Source organism: Vidua macroura, chromosome 21 (genome assembly GCF_024509145.1).
Source record: "Vidua macroura isolate BioBank_ID:100142 chromosome 21, ASM2450914v1, whole genome shotgun sequence".
NCBI lineage: Eukaryota > Metazoa > Chordata > Aves > Passeriformes > Viduidae > Vidua > Vidua macroura.
The window spans coordinates 5,338,672-5,363,726 of NC_071591.1; the positions used below are offsets into that span (position 1 = coordinate 5,338,672).

At 56.8% G+C, this 25,055-nt stretch overlaps 1 protein-coding gene across 1 annotated transcript; it reads right to left on the reverse strand.

Annotated features, from left to right (window-relative positions):
- Nucleotides 1–814: 814 nt before the first annotated feature.
- On the reverse strand, nt 815–24,012 carry PRRX2 (paired related homeobox 2). Its single transcript, XM_053996420.1, has 4 exons — nt 23,769–24,012; nt 4,341–4,525; nt 3,989–4,167; nt 815–3,422 (listed from the first exon to the last, which is right to left on the reverse strand). The coding sequence occupies exons 1-4, from the start codon at nt 24,010–24,012 to the stop codon at nt 3,287–3,289; spliced, it is 744 nt and encodes a 247-aa protein (XP_053852395.1). The 3' UTR covers nt 815–3,286.
- Nucleotides 24,013–25,055: the final 1,043 nt, after the last annotated feature.

Genomic DNA, 25,055 nt, shown 5'->3' on the forward strand with positions numbered 1-25,055 from the left:
AGGATGGCCTGGGGAGGAGGAGGAGGTGACAGAGACATCCTCTAAGTGACACCATGTGAGCTGGCCCGACGGGAGGCTCCTGCAATTCAGCAGGTGAAGGCAAGTAAAAGAAACAAGGGAAACCCAGGTGTCTCTTCTCCTCCCAGGTGTCCCTTCTCCCTGCCCTTCTCCTCTCCTGGCAGTCGGCAGGGCAGCAGTTTTCTGCACAGGCAGTTGAATCCCTGCCATGTTGCACCAACACACGCACCCTCATCATTAACTTTCCTCTTTGAATGCACCATAGCACTGATCTCCACAATATCTTGGGACAATGGATTTCAGGATTTACTTGTGCAGTGAGGACACTTTCTGCCTTGCTCTCTGATCCTTTCCTAGCAATTCCTGCCACTCGACTCACTGCCTTTCAGTCTGAGCACGTTCTGGGCAGTTTCCCCTGGGCACATCTTCGCACCTCTCCACGTTGCATTAAATCTGCTGCTTGATAGCTCAGCACTGTGAGCTTCTGGAGCCCTGTTTAACTTTGACTGCCTCAACTATTTGGTATTGCCCTTGCCTGACCACTGATTCCTCTTGTTTTGGGTGCTCGGTGCCTGCTCTGCACCTGTGGGCCTTTGCTCCTTGGAAAGTGCTCTACAATCTGCTGGTTTATTTCTACCCGTTGGTTTCATTCAGCTCAATTTCTGTGCAGAATCTGACCCTCCTTGCTGCCTCTTAATTCAATTTCTGCCCAGGCTGCTTGTCCAGGGCAGGTGGGGAAACCACAGTGGTTGGTGATGGAAGACTCAGGTCCCTATCACATGCACTGACACGCCTCTACTCAGTAAAATATTTATTCCTCCATTATTTCACAAGAGTTGTTTTTACAAAAACCTTACAAAAATTTCCAAAACACAGACATGCAGAAGAAAAATAAAAACAAATCCACCATGGATCTTGTTACAAGTAATTGAAATGTACAAATAGAAAGGGCGAGAGAGAGCTTAGATTACAATAATCCCTCAGTCCTGCTACCCCTCCATGGGTGCAATTTGTATCTCTTCTTGGTGAGTTCAGCATTGACTGACAAGCTGTGATAAGCTGCCAAAAGCACAGCAAAGGAGGGGCCCTAAGATTAGGAGCAAATGTTTTCAAATATATATATACATATAGATATTTAGTGAAGAAATATTTATTCCCTGCTTTTTTTAGGTTTACAGAAACAGCATCTGCAAACTATTAGATGGGTTTATTTTCATTAATGTTCTCAAAGAGGCAGCGACATTTATATCCCTGTGGTTTCATCTTGTATAACTGTAAAAAGAGCCCTGTTCTTTCCATGGGAATAGGACCCCCCTGGCCCCCTCCTCCTGCCCCAAGTGGTGTTTCTCAGGGTGGATGACTTGATCCACGGTGGATCCCTCTTCCCCCTGGCTTGGCGGGTCTCTGTGCAATGTGGGGACCTGGCATGACAAATGGGAGGGATAGCAGCCCTGGAAATATGGATGGGGACAGAGGGTGGGTATTTAGGGTGGCACTGCTCCCTGGAGGAGGTGGACAGCGCCAGTCAGGCTGTGCCCTCTCCCTGCCTGCCAAGCTTGAGGAGGAGAACGTAGCTGTTCCCAGCTGGGGGCTGCACTGTAGAGCAGAGAAGGCCGGGGCTGGAGGCAGGATGGAGGGGCTGGTTCACCCCCAGGTAGAGGAGATGGTTCTCCCATCAGGTCTCCAGCTCTGGGTGCTGGGTGAGTCCCCCCATGCTGGCACTAGCTAATGGCCCCAGTGTCACAGCCACTGGGTCCCACATGCAGCTGCAGTGAGAGCCCCAGTGGGAATGGGAGAGAATGCTCCTGGGAGCTGTGGGGACTCAGGTGGGCACTTTCAGCCTCGGTGTCACCACCAGAGGATGTTTACTTGGAGGAGGCACCTCAGCAATTGCTCTATTTGTCCTCAGATCTGTTGCTGCAGCCCCCAAACCAACCCCTTCTAGGGAGGCAGGGCTGTGTCTTCTCTGTCCAGGCCACCCTGAGCTGGTGGTGTCCCCATGCTTGGCTGGTGGCTCTTTCCAGTGGGTGAGGACAGGGTGGTCTGGTTTCCAGTGGGCTTTGTCCACAGGGACACCACACCTCCAGCACTCTGGCTGTGGAACCGGCAGGGGAATGTGGAGGCTGCATCTCTCCCCACCTCAGTCCCATGGATGAGGGCCAGGTTGCCCACCCCATGTCCATCCCCTGCACGTCCCACCTTGGAACCTCATTAGGCTGCACAGCAGGGTGGGATGAGGGGGAAACCATTTCCTTTCTGCAAAACCAAAAAAGCCTCCCCCCATGGAGTTGCCGGCCCCAGACCCCCGAGCACATCTGCGGAGCTGCCGACGGGGAGGCTGTGCCTCCGGAAGGCGAAGCCTTCGTTGGCACGAAGCGCTGGGAGCCGCCTACTCAGCTGAAACCCAACAGCTTTTTCCAATTTTCTCATTCCCTGGGACTGTTCAATGACCTGGGGCTCTGCAGAATCGCTGGCAAATCCACCGAGGCAGGGCAGCGGTGCCTGCTTGGGGATTGGCGATGCATCCCCAGCTCACGGGAGAGCTCACAGGCTCCAGGAGGGTCTGTTGAGGTGCTGCAGCTCTGCTTGCCCCTCTGGGAAGGGACAAAGCCTGATGCCATCAGCATAGGCAGCTCCTAAATGCAGGAAGCACAGTGCAGAGGGCTGGCCGAGACTGGCCATGGCATGGGTGAGCCATCAGCTTCCCAAAGTCCCAGACTTTGGGAAGTCCCAAACCCCACACTGTGGCTGGGGTTGCACAAAGAAAGGAACACATGGATCAGCTTTGGCACACACAGATGAGCGCCGCAAGTCACAGCCTGGTGGAAAGGGGGGCTCGTGATCCTCCCACACTGTCCCTGCGGGAGGAGAAGACCCAATAACTCTTTGGCTCTCTGGGCAAGATACCCAAATTGGTCAAATCCAATAGTCCAAGATCCTTCCATGTTTGGAAGCAAATTCTTGTTCCCTTGGCAAGTCTGTTTGTCCTCAAAGAGCGTGTGGGGGGTATGTGTGTATATATAGCCGTTATTATAAGGGTGTGCGGAAAAGCAAGTTTCTAACCAAGTTCACTCCATATGTGGCTATAATTATGTGCCACTTCGGCCTGGGACTGACTCTACCTTCAGAAGGGAAGGGAAGAGGAGAGAAGATGCTGAGACATGGGATGAGTGGCACGTGTGTTGGGCAGGAGGCGGATTTGTCCTGCACCGGCACAGGAGCTCCACGCTGTATCCTGGAGGAGGCCATGGGATGGGGTTTGCCCTGCTCAGTTCACGGTCGGCACCTGGTTCTGATGGAGGCTGAACTCCTTGGCTTTGAGGCGCAGGCTGGCGATGCTGTTGGCCATGTTCACCCCTTGGGTGGGCGTTGCGGTCCCGCTGGAGCTGTAGGAGGGCACAGTGCTGCAGGGAGGGAGCAGGGAGGAATGAGGCAATGGCCCTTGGAGAAGACCCCATGCCCTCTGTGGTCCTGCTGGCTTCCCAGGCCAGGCTGGCTGTTCCCTGTTGGAGATCTCTCACAAGAACAGCCAAGGCTTCAACATTTTTATGGGCTTGGATGAATGTGGGAACCCCCTCAAACTATGCACCAGGAGGCCCTGCTTTGTGCTTTTGGATGTGATGGCTGAACATGAACAGCTGGGAACCAGAAGGGACCCATGCCACCTCCTGTGCCGAGATGTGGGAAGGGTCAGCACGAGGCCAAGCAAATCCCTTGCGAGGACCAGGGCGCCTGCTCCAGCCCCGAAATGCAAGGAGGCAGGGAAGCCTGCTCAGTGTTGGGCAGTGGATGCTCAGACAGAGTTGAAATGGTTCCCAAAGCCAAGTCAGACGAGCTCCTCTCAGCCTCATAAAACTCCCCAAATCCCCAGCAGTGGCGCAAGGCTGCATTCCTGCGGCAGTGGAGCGGTCTCTAGGCAGCCCTGCCCCGTGGCCACCTCCTCCCCAGCTCCTCCAGAGCCTCCACCTACCTGTACGGGGAGGTGCTGGTCCAAGAGAGATACTCAGGGGTCAGTGCAGTGGGTCGTGGTGCCATGGGCTGCTCAATGGCTGCTTCTTGGCTGTAGGATTTGAGCAGCGATGCCGATCTGTTGGCCAGCATCGCCCTCTCGTTACGGCGGAACTTGGCCCTCCGGTTCTGAAACCACACCTGTGACGGGGGAAAGGTGGTCAGTGGGGACCCAGGGCACGCAGGGATGTCCCAGGCATCTGTCCTATGGGTCATGGTGATGTGCAGGATGAAAGAAGGGAGGGGACAGTCCCTGCTCCTGCCTGGGGGCAAGGCAGAGGCTGTTGTTTTCTCCCACACAAACCTGTGCTCACCTGGACTCTGGCCTCGCTGAGGTTGACCCTTCTCGCCAGCTCCTCCCGCACAAAGGCGTCGGGGTAGTGCGTCCTCTCAAAGACCCTCTCCAGAGCCTGCAGCTGGCTGCTGTTGAAGGTGGTGCGGTTCCTCCTCTGCTTCTTCTTCCTCTTGGCTGCCCCGCAGCTTGGGCTCAGGCTCTCCCCTGTGGGGAAGGAGCAGAAGCCACATGAGAGCCAGACCCGTGTGAGACCCCGTGGCCCAGCCGAGCTCAAGCCCTCCTGGGGGTCTGCAGTGTCCTGCTCTGTGCCAGCCACGCTCCCTCCAGGCACCCGGGACTCTGTGGGGAGCCGCATATGTGCAACCCTGTGATGTCCATGAGAATCAAGACCCATTTTGGGACCTGCTGGAGCTTAGGGTTAACCCCAAAATTTACCGAGGCCTGTGGTGGTTTCACATCTGGCTAAAACCATGCTGACCTGATTTTGAATACCAGTCTCAGTGTATTCTGGGGCTGCACTTGATCCAAACTGGAGCTCAGCTCTTGCTAAGACTTTAAGTCAAGCTTTCATGAATGGTGATGAAAATTCAGCACCAAAACACCCCCAAGATGTGGGTCTCAGCTCCCACCTCCAGCACCCCCTGAGGCCCCAGCTGTGGCATGTCCCCAAGGTGACACAGGACTGCAGCCAAGCATCTGCTCTTCCAACCCTGGTCTTCAGAGCTCAGAACGAGCGGCACCGCATCTCGCAGGGCTCAGCCTCCGCAGTGTTTATTTCTGGCTTTGCTGGCTCATGGAAACATGAAGCCGAGGGTGTAGTCTGGTTTCTCAGTATTGATCTTGGGCTGTCAGCCAGGCTGAGATTAATCTCCTCTTTGTCACTAATATCATAAGGTTTGGGCAATTTTATGAAGCCTTTTTCCGAGACACCCAGCAAAGGCTTTGTGGGGAGCACGACTCGCTGTCGTTCTCCCTTGTGGAGGTACTGCCTAATGATTCTTTCTGTTAATAAGGCATCTGGATCCAATCTGTACCTACTGGTGGGAAAGCATTCTGGAATTATTTGAAATGTTAATAATTTTATGACATTCTGATTCATGGCAGGGGTATGTTGGGGCTTTCTGCTCTATATCACTGCAGAGGCCAGGGTGGCAGAACTCACCACTCCCTGAGTATGCTCACAAATTAAATACTTGCTAATAATATTAATTATGATACTTATTTAATAAGTCCAGCATTTTCAGATAATGCTTGAGCAACAAACAAAATCTACTGGAAGGGATATTAACTCTGCTGTTTCAAGACACCATCAAGCTATTGAACAGGAGAAAACTTCCAAGATATTTAAGGCCAGAAAAACCTTCTTGCACCTTAACTCTGAATAATTCAAGCCATGAAATGTCCAACATTTTTCATCAAGTCCCTAGGACTCCTATGTGCCCAACTACACCATTCTCCCAAGGCCTCTCTGCAGCCACTGGCATTTCTCTGGGTCTTTAATTGTGCTGTTGGTGCAACTTGGCCTTGGTTGACCATCAACAATCTTTGATCTTGTATTTTGGACATGGCCTTCATGGTTGGGTGAAGACACGATGGACAGTGCCTGAAATATGTGTGGGTTTGAGACCCCTTCCCCAGCCAGGAAACCATGGGCTGCCCTTCACCACCAATCGCGTCTAAAGGCTCGCAAATAAAATTCTCAGAATTCCCTCCAGCACTTCCTCCTGCAGCTTCAAATGTTCTGCCAGTCTTCTGCTTTCCAGTTGCCCCTTTTAGTTAAACTCCTTTTTTGGTCCTGTTTTCCTTCAGCGAGCTAACGAGCCGCTGGATTAAAATACATGAAGTCCAGCCATGGTTGTCCCTGAGTTTTCTGGGAGCTTGGGACTGAAATGGGAACCATCAGGCTGGGAAAGAGCTACAGGATGTAACAGGGTGAGAGGTTTCCTTGTGGGTTTATGACCATGCCACAGGGCTTCTGGGGAAATGGTAGATCAGGGTTTGGTTCAAAAGGTCTAGTCACAAGGGCATCCACTGCCCCTCGCCAAACTGGCAATGATTTCAACAGAACCCTGGGAAGTGTATAAATAACATTTATAAACCCCCTTTGGCTTCGACCTCAATTTAAACCTGGCTATAGGATTTTTCCATAGTGATGATTTCCCTTGCCCACTCTAATTTGGCTGAGAGAAAGGAGGAGGAGGAAATTTTTTTAAAATTAACTCTCAATCCAGTTCTGTAGGATCTGGCCACATTTCTGATTGGTCTTTATCTCCTCAAACCCACAGAAGGAAGTGCTAAACAGCCACAGGAGACAAGTGGTGCTGAGTGCTTCCCATATGGGGCTGGCAATGATGCTGGGATCGAGGTTTAAGACTGGAGTTGGATCAGGATGTCCAAGCACCAGTAGTTCCTGGGTTTTTGGAGACCTGCAAAGCCTGGGCCATGCTGGCTCTGGGGCATTTTGTTCAGCCTCTATTGCTGCTTTTAATGGAGGGACCTTCCACACCTTTTCCAGGGCATCTCTCTATGGCAGGGAGGCAGCTCCACACATGGAGTGCCTGCCTGGATCCTCTGCTCTGCTTAGGGATGAGCCTTGGTAATGCATCAACATCTTTTCCTCATTAGCTCAGGCACTGCAGGCTTGTGGGACCAGACAGATGCCACCCTAATTGCTGGTGGCGAGTGTCTGACAGGTTTACAATGTACAGTCAGGCCGAATCTTCTCTATCAGAGATGCTTTAATAACCCCAAATCAGCTTCCCAAAAATGAGCATGGTTAAATTCTCTGTGGCATCAGAAAAGGAATGGGAAGGGGGATGAGTTGGGTCCCCTGTCCTCTCACTGCCATCAGCAGGACTTGGATTTAACCAGACCTGCTGACACCTTGATGGAGGAATTGTATGTAAATCAGTTCCCCAGCCCGATGGGCTTCCAGGAATAAGGGTTTGTAATTGCACAAAGTTAAAACCAGCTTCCCACCATCATTGTTCTGTCCCACAGCAGTGCTTGGGGAGGTTATGGGGAAAGCCAAACCCTTGCCTTTGTCAGGCATAATTTGGGGGTTCGTTTGGGCTGAAGGGACCAGTTTGGTTGGCCAACCCTGAGGTCAGAGGGACTCCTGAGCCTTCCCTCCAGTCACCTTTCCTGTATTTATCTTCCACTGATTACAGTTTCCGCTGAAAGGAAAAGAAATGCAAGGAAAGGGGGAAAACAGGGGGGATAACATTACTGAATAACGAAAGATGACATGCGGGGGAGGATGGGGAGAGGGAGGCACAGGGGCTTTGCACAGAGCAGGATGGGCCCAATGTGCATCACAAAAAAAGCCTTAAATTTCCCTAGACTGTTAGGAAAGACAGGAGACTTTTCACCCGTTATGTGGGTGACTTTTGAGGTGCTGGATGTGGCCTGGGTAACCTCCAGCCTCCTCTCTGGGCTGTCCTGCCTCAGGCAGTGCTGCCTGAGAGCTGCAGGCAGCCTGGGAACAGCGCTACAGATGGCATGGGGTGCTGGGAGTCACCCCAAAACCCTTCTCCCTGTGGGAGCACCAATGCTGGCAAGCCTGGACTGAGGCACACAGAGAACGTGGGAGCAAAGGCAACACCACCCCCAGGTCAGAGCTGCGCTGGTTCAGCTGGGCACCAACCAAGCTCCCTTCTCCCACTCTTGCCTTTTCCCTCTCTGCTTCCATTAGTTTTCCACAGGAAGGACTCAGCGGGTCTCAGCCTTGGTGCTGGGCTTGCCAAGGGGGGCCCTTACACTGGCAGGGCCCCCAACCTCCCACAGCTGCTGATGAGCACTGTACAGAGGTAATTTTCACTCAATTTCCACCAAGGCTTCGGGGTTTGACTTAGGAGCTCCATTAGTGCACCGTAAATGGCCTCAGAGCAGCTGGGATCCAGATCACCCAGCACCAACAATCCCAGCAGCTCGCTCGCCTGACCCCACAGGCAGGGATCCTCCCTTGCCTTGTCTTGCAGGGATAGGTTTTATTGCCAGCCATGCTCAGTCTCCCCTCTGGACACCCAGTTTGGGGGGTTTATTTGCAAAATACTCATCCAGAGCGTGCTGTTTGCCCAGCACCACCCCTGCCACCCCAGATGGTCACTTCAGCCAGCTGCCAGCCTGTCTCTTCCCCAGGTGATGCTGCAAACCCCTCTCCCTATCGGTACCAACACATCCTGGAACAAGTTTTCCTGAGTCCAACTCTACCACTTGGCTTTGGGGTGTAAATATCCCCGTTTTTCAGGTCAGAAGGCAGCAAGTTCAACCCTCTCATGCAAAAAACCCAGGCTACATCTCCTCCAACGTGTTTCATTTTCCATTGCACCGCAGCCCCCATGGCTCTGAAACGTTTTCTGTCATTAAATTATTTCACACGTTCCATTTATTTGCGAGCAGTTTGCCAGAGACCCTTTAAGCTTTAAATTTTTCACACCCCCCCCAGCCAAAATGATCAAATCTGCTGTACCATTTACTTCCCTGCTACGCCTGGAATGGCATTTTTTTCCTCCTTTTTTCTTCTTGGGTATAATTTAAGGGTTGAAATAGCCTGGAGGGAATTAGCTGTAAATTCTTCCTAAGACAAATAAATTCAGCCCTCTAAGTTTCTACGTTTTTCAAACTGTTGAGAGACATTTTGGGTTTGTTTTACTTGAAATAATGATCGTGGCATATCTGACCCTCAGGCTGCAGCCAGCTCTAGCCAAATAAATAGCTTTTATTAATTAAGGTTTATCCTTAACAAATAAAACCCCAATTTGATCTCGGCCGGCTGAATTAGCAAAAATAAACAACGGGTTCTCTGGGCACTTGATGTGGATTTAACAAATTAACGCTGGGCCTTCATCAGGGAAGCCGCAGGGTGGTGGAGGTCTTTTACAGCCAAGAAATCCTTTGGAAAAACAATGTCTTTCGTTTCTCCCATGGTCTCTCTCGGTAAACATGTGCACTCCCTTCATCCCTTCATACACTCGGGGGAAGCGAGGAGAGCTCCGGCGCTGACGTCTGCCAAAGCTTCATGTGCAATTGTTTAATTTGTTCCTCTAAATCATGCCGTGGGGAGGAAGCGTTTCCCCTCGGACTGCGGCGAGCTGGAGCAAAGCTCTGGGGTTTGGGAATTGCCCCTCCATGGTGTGTGCCCGCTCCAGCTCCCTTTTGTTCCACAACCTTCAGCTGAGACACCCGAAGCCAAGGTGGGACTTGGGGGTGCATGGGCTGCCAAGTGCAGGGGACCCCTCTTTCCAGCAGCCACTTCCAACACTTGGCCCTGCCTTGGGATGCAGTTGGGAACAGCCTGGAAGCCCGGGGGGGTTTTACCAGGGCTTTGCAGGGAGGAGGGATAGCAGGAGGGATGCTCCAGAGGCCAAAGGGAAACTGGGCACTTGTCCCTGCTCATGGGCACAGGAAGGACAGGGTTTGTTGCAGTAGGGATGGTGGGAGATGCCTACACCACAACAGGTCTTTAATCTCCCCAAATCACCTTGGAAAGCCTGGGGGGCTGAGAAGCAGCCAGGAAATGCTCCTCCACGTGTGCTGGGTCACCCAGGTACGGTGCCTTTCCTGCACCCACCCACGAGCCCAGCCTGGGCGCACAGGACCAACACAGCACCTGCCTGGGGGCAAAACCACATCAGTGAAACTCCCATTTTCTGCACAGCTTCACCCCAGTACCCAGGGGAGAAGCTTTTGGGGCCACCAAGCCCTGCCCTCAGGATGCCAGCCCCAGCTTTACTTGGCATGATGCTGTGAGGTCCCTGGGAACAGCCATGGAGATGGGGGACAGGGTATTCCTGGGGAACAAGGGCTGTCAGCCCCTCCCCAGGCTCCCACTGCTGGGAGAAGGCTCCCACCTCCTCATCCTGACCCACTGCCTCTCCCTGTCCCCCCTCCAGCCCAGCCCCACCCTCGCAAAGACCCCGGGAATGCTGAAGGCTCTGGGGGGAGGCCGAAGCTGGGGGGGGTCCAAATGTGCTGAGTCCGAAGGAAACTTTCTCGGCTCAAGTGGCGTACATGAAAAATTTAAGAGAGGGGCAAGTCCCAGCTACTGGAGAAACATTACAGCGAAATGTTTCCGAGGATGTTTCACCTCATTAATTGTGAAAAAACTGAAACGCTGACACGTTTTTACAGGCTGCCAGTTTTGCTGGGGGAAAAGTGTCTCTGTTAAAAAGGAGCAGCAAAAGCCTGGACCAAGAAAGAGGCCAAGGCTGTCCCGGGGGGGCCTTAGCCTGTGCTCACTGACAGGCAGCAGCAGCCTGTTTTATGGTTATAGAGCTGCCTCTGCACCAGCCAGAAACCACCCAGCACCACAGTTTGCTACCCCCAGCCACATAGACACACAGTTTTTGGGAAGATCCTGCTCAGCAGTGCTGCAGCCCCAGGGCTGCTCCTGCACCCCCAGAGCCCAGGAGGTTTTCCCCTTGCACCCCTGAATGGTGTGTGGTGTCTGAGCACCCATCACAGCAAGTCCAGCTAAAAGCCAGAACAAACCAGGAAGGTCCTGGCTGAGCCAGCAGCATCCCTGCATCCCAGTGGGGGTGTGTCCAGCCTGTGCTGGTAACCCAGTGGTGGCACTGAAGCTTTTTTTTTAGCTCATTATTAGTGCAGCAAATGCATTGGGAACATGATGCTCAGATGGGTACTGGGAAAAGAAAGAATGTGAAAAGGAAGATCTCCAAGTCATGAGACACTGCTTCCCTTAGGGATGGTTCCAGCCCAGAATGAGCCACCAAATTCACTGCTGAGAGCTGTGAGTGGATTCAGAGCTGGCTCTCCAGTCGGCTCTGGGGCAAGGGCAGCCGTGCTGCAAAACCCGGGTGCACAAGAGGGAGAAGATCAGGAAGTCACAGTGAGGAAGGAGGATGATAAAGAAAAGAATGAAGAAGGGAAGCAGATGCTGGAGACACCAGGTGAAGAACCAGCCAGCCAAGTCTCATGCTGTGATTTAGAGAGGATGCCCTGGAAGTTGAAAGCTGGTGAAATCCACAGGGCTGCAGGCAAAGCCCTAAGGCTCTGAGTGCTCAGGAGTCCCTGACCATTCCCAGCACTTCCCACCACGCCAGAGGCTACTGCCCCAGCCAGAGGCTCCGGCACAGCCCAGCACAGGCTCACCCAGCTGAGGCCAGGCCCCAGGAATGGTGTTTTGGCACAGCCAGCTCCTGCGTCAGCGGAAGCATTTAATGAATTAATTGCAGCCACATTCCCTGAAGGAGGCAGGGTTGGTGGGATGCTGTCAAGCCTCAGGAAGGGGATAGGGAACATCTTTGGCCACAAAGCTCTGGTGGGAGTAAGGGGAGTAGGCTGAGCAGCACAAGAAATTCCAGTCCATTCTCCCAGGGATGTGGGAGAGATGGTGCCATCACCCATCTTTTACCTGGGGTGGGAACTGCCTGTGACAGACCTTTGGAGAAGGTGACAGGGACAAATCCTGCTGCCAGGCTCGGGATGCACCCCAGCCTCCTGGCCCCAGCCCCAACCGTGCGTGAGGATCCAGACCGCAGAGCCTGGCACCATCAGCACCCCCTGACTGCTCCAGAAACTCTGGAGTCAGCACCCCCTGACTGCTCCAGAAGCTCTGGAGTCAGCACCCCTGACTGCTCCAGCCTCCAGAGCTGCGGCAGCGCCGGTGCCCAGCGCGGGCCTGGCCGAGGTCTCTGGCTGTGCTTTCCCACCCGCCCGGCTCCTGCACCCCGGGAGCCGGAGCCGGGGCCACTGTGGGGCCACTGTGGGGCCACTGTGGGGCCATTGTGGGGCTCAGACTGCCTGGCTGTGCCCCACGGTGGCACTGGCCCAGGGCAGCCAGCCCGGACCCGGAGCGCCGAGCGCATCCCTTGGGCTCGGTGCTCTGCAAGAGAAATGTTCCCTCCCAGGGCCGTGCCAGCGTGGGGTGACCCCAGCCTGGCTCAGGGCTTTCGGGAGCTGCCAGGAGCATCCCGTGTGTTCACAGGAGCCCGACACAATGGGCTGTCCCGGCTCCAGAGCCACCACTGCCTCCATTGTATCAGTGCTCCAAGGGGACAGAGCTGTGGAAGAGCTGGGGCAAAGCTGGGGTGCTGCTCCACAATGAGCACCCAAATTGCCCCTCGAGGAATGGCACGGTGAGGAGGAAAGGCTCCTGGAAAATCCACTGCCTGCATGGATTTGCTGGGTACAGTGGCTGAGGGGTCAGGATCTGGCAGGGTCTGGCATCCTCCCTGCTCAGGGCAGGGGAATGTGCAACTCAAAGGGGTTTGCACCCCTCTGGGGTAGCTCTTTTCTTAATTGCAGCTGGGGTCACACACAGAACCTCCAAAAACTCATCCACAGTTGTGCCAATCTGGTTGTCCCCTGCAAATGCCAGAGAAGGAGAGGGGGAGACAGGACAGATGTCGGGATGGGTGCTCTGGCTTCATGCAGGGATGCTCCGAGAGGCTGTGCCAGACCAAAGGGCTCCTCAGACGGATGTTTGTGGCTGCAGGGCTGGGGGTAGCAGGAGCCAAAGCCCTCCCAGCACAGCCAAGTGCCTCAGGAAAAGACAGCGTGGTGGGTTTGACTGATCCAGGCCAAGTTCCGAGCAGCACCGACCAACGGGGGAGCAGGAATTTTCATTTTGTTCTCCTGTGAATTTGCCAACCCCCACGGTGGAGGCCCAGGGACCAACAAAAGGCGCTGGCTGTCCCCCAGCCAGCACCAGCCAGGAGCCTTCCCGGCAAGGAGACATTCACTGCGGAGCTGGCTTTCATCTCCCAGCCAGGACCTTCCTGGGGTGGGATGAGAGCAGTGCCTGGGCTCTCCTGCACCTCACGCCACTGCAGCACCTTGGGACACTCCTGGGGATGCTGCCCCTTGGGGATGCAGCCTCCCCACTTTGCCAGCTCGCTAAAAGAGCAGCACGGTGGTGGCTCACAGATGTGTGAGTCTGTGGCTCAGGGAAACAGCCAGCCCAGACCCTGTGGCCAGCATGCTGGGATTTGGGTCAGCCCCAGGCACCACAGTGAGGGGTCTGGGCAGAGGGAACAGCCACGGTGGCTCCCCACAGCCACTGCAGAGTGGGATGGTGGGACAGATGCTGGACCCTGCTGCCCTACATCAGGGCTGAGCATGGCAGATGCTGCTTCCCCTCCCATCCTGCAGACCTTTCAGGCACCATTTGGTGCATCCATGACGCAGCCACAGAGGTGCCAACATCGCTCACATGTGATAGAACAGGTTACCTGGTTTCCCAGCAGGGCACAGACGTGTAATTAATTAACACTAATGAGACTTGTGCGAGCACTGGCCCAGGAGTAGCGCTCACATTGCAAAGCACCACCAGAATCCTGGATTTAACTGCAAAGTGAGTTTTTCCTGGGGGCTGGGAAGGGGATGGGGGAGTGCCTCAGGCCATCACGGTGTTGAGAGCTCACTGGGACTTTTGCTCAGTGTTTGAAAAATAAAACTAAATCAGCCGGGGCTGCACAGCAGGAATGTTGTGTGGAGGGCTGGCTCCCAGCCAGGGACCCCTGGCATGGCGATCCCAGCCTTCCTCTCCTCCCCAGCCCCCCCAAAAAAGGTGGTTTTTTGAAATTTAATAGGCAAAAGCCCAAGCAAGCCAGCCCCAGTGGCATCTGGCACTGAAACCCAACACCAGCGCCACGAGGTTAAAGCAGAGACCCCATTGCATCAGGGTCATTGCCAAGGGGGGGAAGGAGGCGGGCAGGGATGAGGGGGAATGATGAGAATTCCCATGATGTCCCCTCCTGCTGCCCACTGCCACTGCCCCAAGTCCCTTTTCTGTTTTGAGGCCAAAAGGGTGTTTTTCACACCCAGCAAATCACTGAGCATCAGTGAGCACCAGCACCTGCTGGGAGCCCTTTCCACGGCCACCAGCTGTGGACACCAGCATGTCTGGCCAGGGTGTGGGATGGGCGTGAGCCCCACGGGGAGCCCATCCCAGCCCCGCTCCAGGGAGGACCCTCGTGGGCGCCTGCACGCACAGACGTCCCGGAAGCCCCTGCCAGCAAGCAGCATCGCTGTCCTCCGGTCTGGTTTTCATTTGAGGTCGGTGGCCTCTCGCCAAATTTATTGTAAAACATTCATTTTAATAAGTGGCTCGTATCTTTTTTTTTTTTTTTTTTTTTTTAACCCAGCCTGGTTAACTGTTTCCAGGTTACAGCAGAACCTTGCACGGCGGGGACGGCGGGGACGATGGGGACAGTGGGGACAGTGGGGACAGGATCAGAGTCAGCTTGCTGGGGACAGGTGCCAACCATGGGGAGGGCACCAGAGCATGACAGGATGGAGACAGGAGCATCAGGAGCTCCTAAGAAGATCAGCAGAGCCGAGACCTCACCCTCATCCCTCCAAGCCTTCATCCCCTCCAGATCCCCAGGGAGACCAAACACTCTCCTGCCACTCTGGGCACCCTGACACTCTCATACAGAATTAAAACTTACTGCCCAAGGGATAACTGGGTCATGTCAAACATGCAGAGGGTTTCCAGAAGTGGACATTGCCTGGTAGTTTAGTTTCAACATTTGTTTTAAGTTTTATAAACCTCTAATACTAATAGAAATGCTTGAGTGTCTTTTAATTTAAACGAAAACAGTTTTTTTTAAATTTAAAAATTCCCCTGAGGTATTTACAACCCCCAAATTACAGCCATGTGGCCAGCCCAGATGAGAAAGTGAAAATGAAGAAGCGTGGCAGATGCCCCAGCCCAAGCCCAGCCCAGCCCTGCAGTGGCTGTCCCCATGTCACCTGTGTCCCCTGCACAGACTCTGCTTCACACCTTTGCTGGGGACATGGGGTCTGTGGGTTCACCAGCCCCATGAGCTGCCAGCATTCCTTCTGTCCTTCCATTTTTGACTTCTCTCTGAGCACAGTGGGTCAGGGGACAGGAGTTACCCACGACCCATCCTGTTCCCTCTTGAGTTGTGCTGCTGCAGGACCCGGCCCTTTGCACCCCAGTGCTGTGCCTGGGGTCCCCTAAGCACTCCCCTGCACCACCACTGCTACTGCCACCCCCAAGTCACCCCTGGCAGCCCTGGCAGTGTCCTGTGCATCCTGGGGTGCAACACAACCCCCCCACTTGGCAACGCCCTGCAGGACCTGGGGTACAGCGGGGTTCCCCTGAATGACTCAGTGCCACGTGCTTCCCCCTGCAACAGCCTGAACAGTTTGGGGTGCCGTGGAACCCCAGCACACACACCCTGCATCGCCCTGTACACTTTGGGGTGCTGTGGAACCCCAGCACACACACCTGGCATTGCCCTGCACAGTTTGGGGTGCCGTGGAACCCCAGCACACACACCTGGCATTGCCCTGCACACTTTGGGGTGCTGTGGAACCCCAGCACACACACCTGGCATTGCCCTGCACAGTTTGGGGTGCCGTGGAACCCCAGCACACACACCTGGCATTGCCCTGCACAGTTTGGGGTGCAGCACAATCCTCACCCCACCCCAGCAATGCCCTGCATGACCTGGTACAATGCCGACCCCCTGCACATTTGGGGTGCAAAGCAGCCCCTCCGAACACACGCTGCAATGCCCCGACCAGCTCAAGGCTGAGCACAGCTCCCCCGTGGATGCCCTGCACAGCTCGGGGCGCAGTGCCCAGCCCGGGGTGCCTCAGGCAGCCGAGCCCCGCGGTCCCGGCTCTGCCTGCGGGGAGCTCCGGGCTGTGCCCCCTCCCCATTGCCCCGCTGCCATGTGCTCCGCGCCGCTCCCCCGGCTCCCCTGCCATGTGCACTCCAGTTTCCTTGCGTGTGAAGCCTGCAGCCTCTCGGATTCAGTGGCTGGAAAGGATGGCGCCTCTCCACATCTGGTTCAATGCGCGAGCCTGGCGCCTGGCTTAGCCACAGTCTCCATTCAGAGACACACAGACTTTAATAGACTCATACAATTCTTCCTGATCTATCACTGCAGCCGCAGCTGAAAAGCTGCTTTATTATATGCACTCAAAGGGGGATGAGGAGGGAAGGGGAGGGGGCCGGTGGCTGGCGCTGCCGCTCTCTGAAGGCTCCCAGCCCGCCCGGCATCCCCCGGGACCTGAACTGTCCCCCCAGCCCTGCCCAACCTCTCAGGGGCTGTTTCCCCCCCCACAAACCCGCAGGAAAGAGCAGCACCGCAGACTCATTATCTCTCCTGCTCAATTAACACCCTCCAAGCTGCCGTGCACGGCTGGGGCTGCAGGGGACGAGGCGGCAAAGGGGATCCCTAATGTCCCCCTAATGTCCCCAGGATGGTTTCACTCCCCCGCAAGCTGGAGCAATTCCCCCCAATTCCTGCATCCCACTTAGCCCACAGCTCCCCGAGTGAGGACCCGCGGCTGTCGGCGGGGGCTGCCCGGGGGTGAGGAGCTGCCCCCCGTGCCAGCGGTGCCCCGGCAGGTCCCGGGGCCGGGGCTGGCTCTCCCGGGGCAGCGCAGGGCAGGGCAGGGGTGCTGAGGGATGCTGAGCACGGACAGGGCGTTTCGTCACGCCGTGGGAAGGCTGGAGAACATCGCCCGTGGTCATGTGTCCCCCGGGCAAGGGCAAACATCGGGAATGCCTCAAGGGCGAAGGGAGGACTTTTTGTGTTAATTCTCGGAAATTTGGGGTTGTCCAGTGAAAAACAAGTAGTTTGGCAGTTTTGGGGCAGTCCTGGTTAACAGGCATCAGAAAACCACCATGAAACCTCAAATCAGGCCTTTCTCCCCAAAACTTTGCTGTTCCCATCCTCCCTGACCCTTCTGGGCATCACCAAGACCAGGCAGGGGGTGGCTGCCTCTGCCTATCACACTTCCACTCTGTTCCCCGTTGCTTTTTCCAGCCAGGAAAAACCTGATCTGCATTAACCCTGCTCTAAATCCTTGCTCAGCCCAGCCATAACCCACTGCTCCAGCATTTTAAAGGATGCTCTGACCCAGTTCCCTGGCTCAGGGATTTCACCCTGGAATGATAACTCCTTCCAGCTTCTGCTCATGCTGCAGGGAGGGAATGAGATGCCAGTGTGGGGACACCAAACCTCTGCCAATCTCAAAGCACCCGGGTCCCATCCTGCTTCAAGCCTCATCCCTTCAGATTTTACAGCTCTGGGGAGATAATTCCCCCTGGCTGGAGGAAATCAGCCTTGGGCGAAGGGGTGATCAGCCCCACTCCCTGGGAGAGAGGAGGGTTTCTAACACACAGCCTCAAAGCCCCAAATCATTTCATCAGCCTCCCAGCTACAGACACACGCCCAGGCTCTCTTAAAATGCTGATTCGTTGAAATTCACCCATCTTGGCTGCACGGAGTCGAAATTTCATATTTTTCCTGTGAATCAGCCCCATTCCCTGAAATAACAGCCCAAAAGAGAGGGGAAATAGTCTTGCACTGAGCTGTTCCTGGTCGAGTGAGACATAAGAGCCCGGGGGGGGACAGGCAAGGTGTCCCTGCACCCCAGCACCCTCCTGGGCTGGGCATGGCTGTGTCAGGGGGTGTCTGAGCTGCTGCTGGGGACTAAAGCACATCAGCGGGTGCTGCCAGGGCTCCCAGGGAAATGGGGCAAAGCCTTGTGTCCCCACAACATGCAGGATCCCTCCAGTGTGCCCTCTGGACACTGTCACGCCGTGATTCTCCCTGCTGGAAAGTGATTTCAGAAGGAGCATCCCCCACAGCAATGCCTGCCAAAACCTGGGGGTGCTGAGCAGAGGAAAATCCCAGCCATGAGAAGTCGGGGAGAAAAGTGATTTTCCTGCCCTCATGGCCCAGCCAAGCTCTTGGGGCAGCTCTTGGGCTCCCTCAGCCAGAGGGTTCCCATCTCCCCAGGTGCTGAGTTTGGGATTTTTTCCCTTTACCCTCTGGCAGCAGCTCTCCCAGCACAGAAGTGAGCACGTGTGGGGACCCCGCAGAGCCTGCAAGCGCTGCAGGAACGTGCTGGTATGTGTTTCCCTGTGCCCTGGGGAGGGCTCAGCGTGGGCAGGGCAACTTCCTGGGGCCTCTCTCCAGCCCAGAGCCCCCCGAGCTGGGGCGGGGGGAGCCTGGAGCCCAGGTGAGGGTGTTCAGCTCATCTGGGGGCAAGTTTTTCCCAAATCAGAGCCCTGGTGTCACCAGTCAGTAAGTGCCTGACAGCAGGCACAGGGAAGGGCAGGATGGTGACGCAGTGTCACCACGGGAGGAGCAGAGGGTGCGTGGATGTCACTGGGGGAGCAGTGGGATGGTGAGTGTGTGTCACCCTTCCGGGCTGGGGGGCACAGGGAAGCACAGAGGGGTGGTATCAGGGTGAACCCCATGCCAGAAGCTCTACGAGACCTGGGGTCTCTTCCAGCTGTGACCCCACCCCTGCCTGTGCCTGGCAGTGATTTGTGCTGCTCTGGCTGGTTCTGCAGGGTGCTGCTGACCCCACTCAGCTCTTTATGCTGCTTGTGCCATGGGAAAGCAGCACTCCCACCCCACAGCAGTTTTTGGGTAGATGAGACCTGAGGAATCAGTTTCCTCTTGTCCAGGGCAGGGGACCATGTGCAGGACAGTGGTCGTGTGGCAGAGACACAGGACAAGAACCACAGTGAGGGTGTCCCCAGTTAGGGAGGGGGAAGCCTGGCTGCAGAACACGCTGCAGGCTGGGGCTGTCCCCTGTCCCCACACCAGCCTGGGGTGTACAGCCTGAGTCCTTCACCACAGCCCCTTTTTTTCCTGACTGGGATATGCTGGGTTCCCTGTGAGTGGCTGAAAATCTCTGGGTGAGCTGGGACCTGTTGGGCTCTCCATCCATCCATCCATCCATCCATCCATCCATCCATCCATCCATCCTCCATCCTCACAGTAAGCAAAAACAAATGTGGAGGGCTGGGAGGTGGCCAGGGTGGGGAGCTCCCACACGAATTAATTGGTGCTTACTGACTAATTGCTGCTGGATGCTGCCCTGGGGACCTGCCAGCATCACACACTGGACAAGCACTGTCCCCTCCCCTGGGACCATCCCACTTCAGCAGCCTCAAGGGCACATGGGGAAAAACCCCCTGTCCTGAGGTCTGCAGCCCTCAGAGCCCTCCAGGCAGGGGGTGTCCCCAGGCTGGGGACAGGGCGATGTCTGGTCACCGAGGGCAAGGACGGCTCCTGTCCCGGCGCCACCCACCCGGCTGGGCTGGCCTTACAAGGACAGAGAGGATTCACCTCCCCCTCTGCTTCAGATGCCACCATTCACAGCTCTGCCAGCAGGGACTGTCCCCAGCGAGGCCCTGCAGGAGACCTGCCAGTCTGGGAGGGCAGCCAGGCACCCTCAGCTGGGGCTGTTTGGGGGAGCAGTGGGGGATGATGGGTGCTGTAAACGCTGCACCCCAGCCCTGCTGCCCCCCTCCAGTGTATCCCCACCTCAACCCATGGCAAGCACGGTGGTGCCACCCTGAGCAGCAGGGACCTCTCCTTGGAGAGCTGAGCCACATCCACCAGACAATTCTCAAAGCCTCCTCCCCTCCACAGGGGCTGTGTCGGGGTCCCTACACCACTGCCTGTCCCTGGTCAGGCACCCAGAAACCAGGGAAAGCCTCCCAGCACTGCAGCCTGGAGGGTGCCCAGCAGTTTTGGGGCTGTGGAAAGCAGATGGACTCTGGGGAGAGAGGTCTGGGGTCTGGGGTTACAGGGCAGGGGGGGCTCAGCTGTGTCCCTGTGCCCATGGCCCAGCCCCACTGAGGCACACGGGATCAGCCAGGAGTTAATGACACTGGGTTTAACTGGGGCCAAGCCATCTCTGTGCACAGATGTCCCCAGAAGCACATCCCCAAAGACACATCCCCAAAGGCACTTCCCACCCCTGGTGTTACAGAGCTGCCTCCTGCCAGCGCAGCCACAGAGGCCAAGGTGTCCCCGAGCTGTGCCCATGGCTGATGGGGACAAGTGGTACTTGGGAAGGCAGAGCAGCACAGCCAAACTTCACCCTGTGAGCCAGGGCCACCACAGTCCCTGGACTGGGACATCACAGCGACATCAGCTGGGATGGCTCTGCCTCAAGGAAGGTACCCAAGCCCTGGGAGGAGTCTGGGGCTACCTGGGGCAATCAGCTACCACTTTAACTCCAGGACCATGTCCCCTTTCCCCTCTGATACCAGGTCCCTGTCCCTCCCTGCCTCTCCTCTCCCTTTCCAGCTGCTCTGGTTTACATAATTAAAGCCAATTTGTTGTAACAACATCTTAATGCCCTCTGCCCCTTTAGGTGCTGCTTCTTCTCTCCTCTCCCGCATCACTGCTCTGCTCAGCATCCTCACAGCCCCAGAACGGGTCAGAGGGTTCCAGGGGATGAGGAAGGGGCTCCAGGCACTGTTTTGAAAGTGGGATGTCCAGGGGCCACCACACCACCCCATCCCACTGCCAGGTCCCAGTGGCTGTAGCCAAATAAACAGTCAATGCATGCCTGCCCCATGCCAAAAAAATCCCCTTGGAGGGGCCACAGCTCAGCTGTGACAAAAGTGACTCTTTCTGAGTTTTCAGCCCCAAAGCGGTGCCGGAGCCAGTGCACGACTCCCTCTCCCATCCCCAGGCGGCACCAAAAGTAAGTTCATTGTTTGAAAAGCCATCAGTCAAGGCTTGCTGGCTAAAATTACCCTCCTGCTTTATCATCTTGAGAACATTAAGGGCTGTTGTTAACAGATGTTTCGCGTTACACATTATTTGTTAGTCTAATGAAAGGAGGTGAACAAGCTTTCAAGACCTCAGAAGTTGTGCCGAAGGTTTTCCATGGGAGGCTGTTGCACCACTCCAAGGGAAGAATGAAGATGAAGATGAGGGTGTGAATGAGCTCTCACCACCCTGTTGACTTTTCCTTGCTCTTGCCTGGCTTGTGGGATTTCTGATTTTTGGGTGTCATGAGAGCAATGTGTTACACAGATATTTGTATTCATCGTCCCAGGAGGATGCGCTGGGCACACTCAGGGCCAGTTTGGGGCTGTGGCCGAGGCAGGGGCTGAGCAGCCCTTGGCTGGAGAGGGAGTCGGGCATGGCTTTGGTCCTCAAAAGCCTCCAAGTGGCAGCAGGAAGGGATTTGCCAGCCCTGCAAGGGACTCCTGGAGGAGAGGTGTGCCGAGGGCCCCGGACACGGGGCTGCCTCCAGCCACCCTCCCCAGCAGGCAGGGCTGTGGGGTGGGGGTGGGTGAGGTCAGAAGGGGTTGAATCCCCTTCTGCAGAGAATAAACCCCTGTCCTGAGCTTCTCTGGCTGTGCCAGCCTCGGGAATGGAAACCTCTCACTGCAGCTTCCCTGGGGAAGGGGAGGGGGTTTTGTCGGGGTGGCAGCCTGCCGGGCACAGCCTGGGGCTGCCTAAAGCATCCTTGTGCCAGCTCTGCCAACGCAGGCCCCGGTGAGCCCTGCCTGGTGCAGGGGTCCCAGCTTCACAGCAGGTTCAGGGCTGCTCTTCTTCCAACCCAGCAGCACAATGACCCTCAGGGCTCCTGGCTGGAGCTCAGAGCCACATCCTGCAGAGAGATGCAGGGGCACCCTGGCCCTGCGTCCCACTGCCACCAACTGTGGGGCTCCAAACCTGCATCTGGCAGAAAAACCCCACGGGGGTGGAGAGGAAGATGAGAGCAAACACCGAGAGGCTGTTTTATTTCAGGATGCCAATAAAAGATAAGGTTAGCAGTAAAAGTTCCTTTGCTGTCATCACAGATCTGGAGCAAAAGGCTGATGCTCACAAAGGCAGGACATTTGCCTGGTATTTCCAGTTTCCCTATCTCAATTTAGGAAATTTCATCCCAGTTAAGGCAGTGGCAGCAGGTAAGGGTCTCAGAGGTCCAGCTTCGCGTGCACACAGGTTCTTGTCTCTGTTTCCTTGCTCTCTTCTTGCCCACTGCTCTCAGCTCCCGGGTACTTTTCAACATCAGAAATGCTTCAACTGCTGGTCAGCCTGATGCTGATGGTGTCTCCATCCATGCAAGCTTGCCAGAACAGGTGCTAATGGGAAATATCTCACATGGGCCAGCACTGCTGGGATCTGCAGACCAAACCCCAGGGCCCCTGCCGGGGAGGAATGGGCTTTTAGGGTGAAGAACAGGCTTGTGGTGATCGTGCAGCCTCGCTCTGTTTTTTGCATCACGCTGGGTCCACACTGAGTTCTCTGGGTGCATGAGGAGCCCAGCAGGGCGGTTGTTTCTCTGCTGTTTTGCAAACAGCCCTGTGAGACTGCTGCAGGCTGCGTTTCCCAAAGCTGCGCTGATCCCTCACGGAATACTGTCCCCCCTCAGACCCACATGCAGAGAAACCCTCCCCACAGCCCCAGAGCCACTGCTGAAAGTACAAACAAAACCCAAGGGAAAGGGAGGGAGGCTGGAAAATAACACTGAAAATACCAGATACCATCCCAAAAAGCAGCGCCCAGCCCTCAGCAGCACGAGCAGAGGCAGGCTGGGGGCTCAGTGGGGCTGCTCCATGAAGGGTGGAGGTTGTGCAGGGAATGAGTTGCGGGTTGGGGAAAGATGCTTCAAACCTGCACGCAGTGTAGGAGCCAAGGGAGGGGACAGAGAGAGTACCCGGAGGGGATTGAAGGGACTGAGCCCCCTTCAGCAGCACAGATTCCCGGGTGAGCTGTGCACCCTGGTCAGGCACGGGTCAGACCCTCGGCAGGGCTGTCAGCACCCCAGGGCTGTAGAAAACAAGCCTGGGGTAGCACAGCCCAGCCGGGAGACAGTTTTGGGGAATGCCACCCCTCGGGGAGGGCACCTGGCCCGGGCTCTGGGCATGGCGGGGCTGCATCCCCACCCCACGCTCTGCCTCCCCTCTGTCACCTCTGTGTCCCGAGGGGACACCCGGCTCCGGGGGGCTCTGGGGGCCGTCGGCTGCCCCGGCACTGTGGCTTTGCTCCAAGGATGGGGCGAACCCTCCTCACCCCCGCCCCAGGACCGGAGCGGGGATGCGCGGGACCGGCTGAGCGGCGCGCAGGGAGAGATGCGAGCGGGATTATCCCGGTAAAAACGCGCCTCCGGCCAGGACCGAGCGCCATGAAGCCGCGTCCCGGGTCGGTGCCGCTCTCCTCTCCCAGCCCCGGTTCTGTCCCCGCTGATGCCGGAGCCGGGACCCGCTGTGTCCCGGTCCCCGCGGCCCCGCCGGGCCGCCCCCGCTCCCCGCGCCCGGAAACCGAGACCGGGAGCCCCGGGGGACATGGGGACACCGCGGGCCGCGCAGCCCCGGCACGGACCGACTTCCCGGGAGCGTCCCGGAGCCAACACCTCCGGTGCCGGCGAGGAGGCGGCCGGTGCGGGGTCCCTGTGCTCTCTGTCCCGGGTGCGGGGTCCCTGTGCTCTCTGTCCCGGGTGCGGGGTCCCTTCCTCACGGTGCGGGGTCCCTCCGCCCCAGCCGTCCGGGGGTCGGCACCTCGCAGCTCGCCTCCACCCGCTCCCCCAGTTCTCCCCACCCCGCCGCGGGGGACACCGAGCCCTTTGTCCGGGGTGCCCCGGTGCGGCAGAGGGGACACGGCGGGGACACCCCATCCCCAAAGCTGCCCCATCCCCGGGGAGCCCATCCCGGGCCGGCGGGACTCACCGTCCTGGGGCGCTGCCTCGCTGCCGCTGCTGCCTCCCGACGGCTCCGGGATGGCCTTGCCGCCACCGGCGGGCGGGGGACCGGCCGCGGGGGTCCCGTTCATACCGGCCGCCACCTCCTCCAGGTCGAGGAGGTGGCTCACGCTGAAGTTTTTCCGGCTTTGAGCGTTTTCGGGCGGCTCCGGACCGCGCACGGCGCCGGGGGCGAACGGCTTGTCCATGGCAAAGGCTGGCGCCGAGTCCATGGCTCCCACCCCCAGCCCGCAGCCCAGCCCGAGGTGCCGGGCCGCTCCCCGGCCCCCTTTCCCTTCCCCACCCACCCCCGCCAAAAAAAAGGAGAAAAAAATTAAAATAATTGTAATTTTTTTTTTAAATAAGGGGGGGAAAAAATATCACGGCTGCCCTGAGTCCGGCTCCCTCCCCAGCCCCTGTTCCGCCTTGTGCTGACGTCTGGGGAAAAAACCACGCTCCCAGCCCAAACTTTCTTCCCCTGCTCTCTGCTCTGGAGCTGTTCAAACAAACGCCCCTGCTCTGAGCCGAGCGGGGCGGCCCCTCGCCCCCCCCGGCCCTGCGACCTGCCCCCCTGCCAGGGACCGAGCCCCGCCGGCAGCCAAGCCGCGGAAAGGGGGGGCAGAGAGGGGGGCAGAGAGGGGGGCAGAGAGGGGGGCAGAGAGGGGGGCAGAGCCGCTTCCCCCCCTCCTTCTCTCCCCCCCTTTTCCCATCCGCATCACACCCCCCAGCCCTGTTTTAAGTGCTTCTATCAACAAGTGTAAGTGGCTGCGCTCCGTGGGGAGGGATGGGGTGGGCTAGGAGAAGGGCTGGAGGGAGAGGTGACCCGCAGGTTAGCGGGGGACACGGCCCCCCTCCACCTCCAGCCGCCCCCCTCCTCCGGTCCCCATCAACCCCGGAGCAAGGTCACCTCTCCTGGGAAAAGCCTGGCTCTCTCGCCTTAATGAGATAATTACGTCCTGCACCACAGTTAAAAACTCATAGGCTGCTTCCCTTGGGGTTAGAAAGAAACCTCCCTAATGAAAACCAGCCACCGGGAAAAAGGAGTTTTTCCTCTTTAAAATTATATATATTTATTTATATATATATATACACACATGCACGCAGATATGCAGGGAGGAGGCAGTGGGAGGGAGTGAGGGAGAGGGGCAGCCCCCGGGGCTGGTTGCTGGTGTCCGGAGAGCGCTGGGCTCGGGGCGATGAGCACAAATCGAAGAGGTTAAACAATTTTTCCCTCCTTTCGATTCCAGCCGCTCTCTTGCCCCGCCGCTGCGGGGAC

Bases quoted from the DNA above. Each gene is read 5' to 3' on its own strand.
- PRRX2 (XM_053996420.1), bottom strand. From the start codon at position 24,012: ATGGACTCGGCGCCAGCCTTTGCCATGGACAAGCCGTTCGCCCCCGGC. The intron at 4,526-23,768 runs GTGAGTCCCGCC...CCTTCCCCACAG, and splicing joins CGAGGCAGCGCCCCAGGACG to GGGAGAGCCTGAGCCCAAGC. The intron at 4,168-4,340 runs GTGAGCACAGGT...CCCCCGTCACAG, and splicing joins TCAGCGAGGCCAGAGTCCAG to GTGTGGTTTCAGAACCGGAG.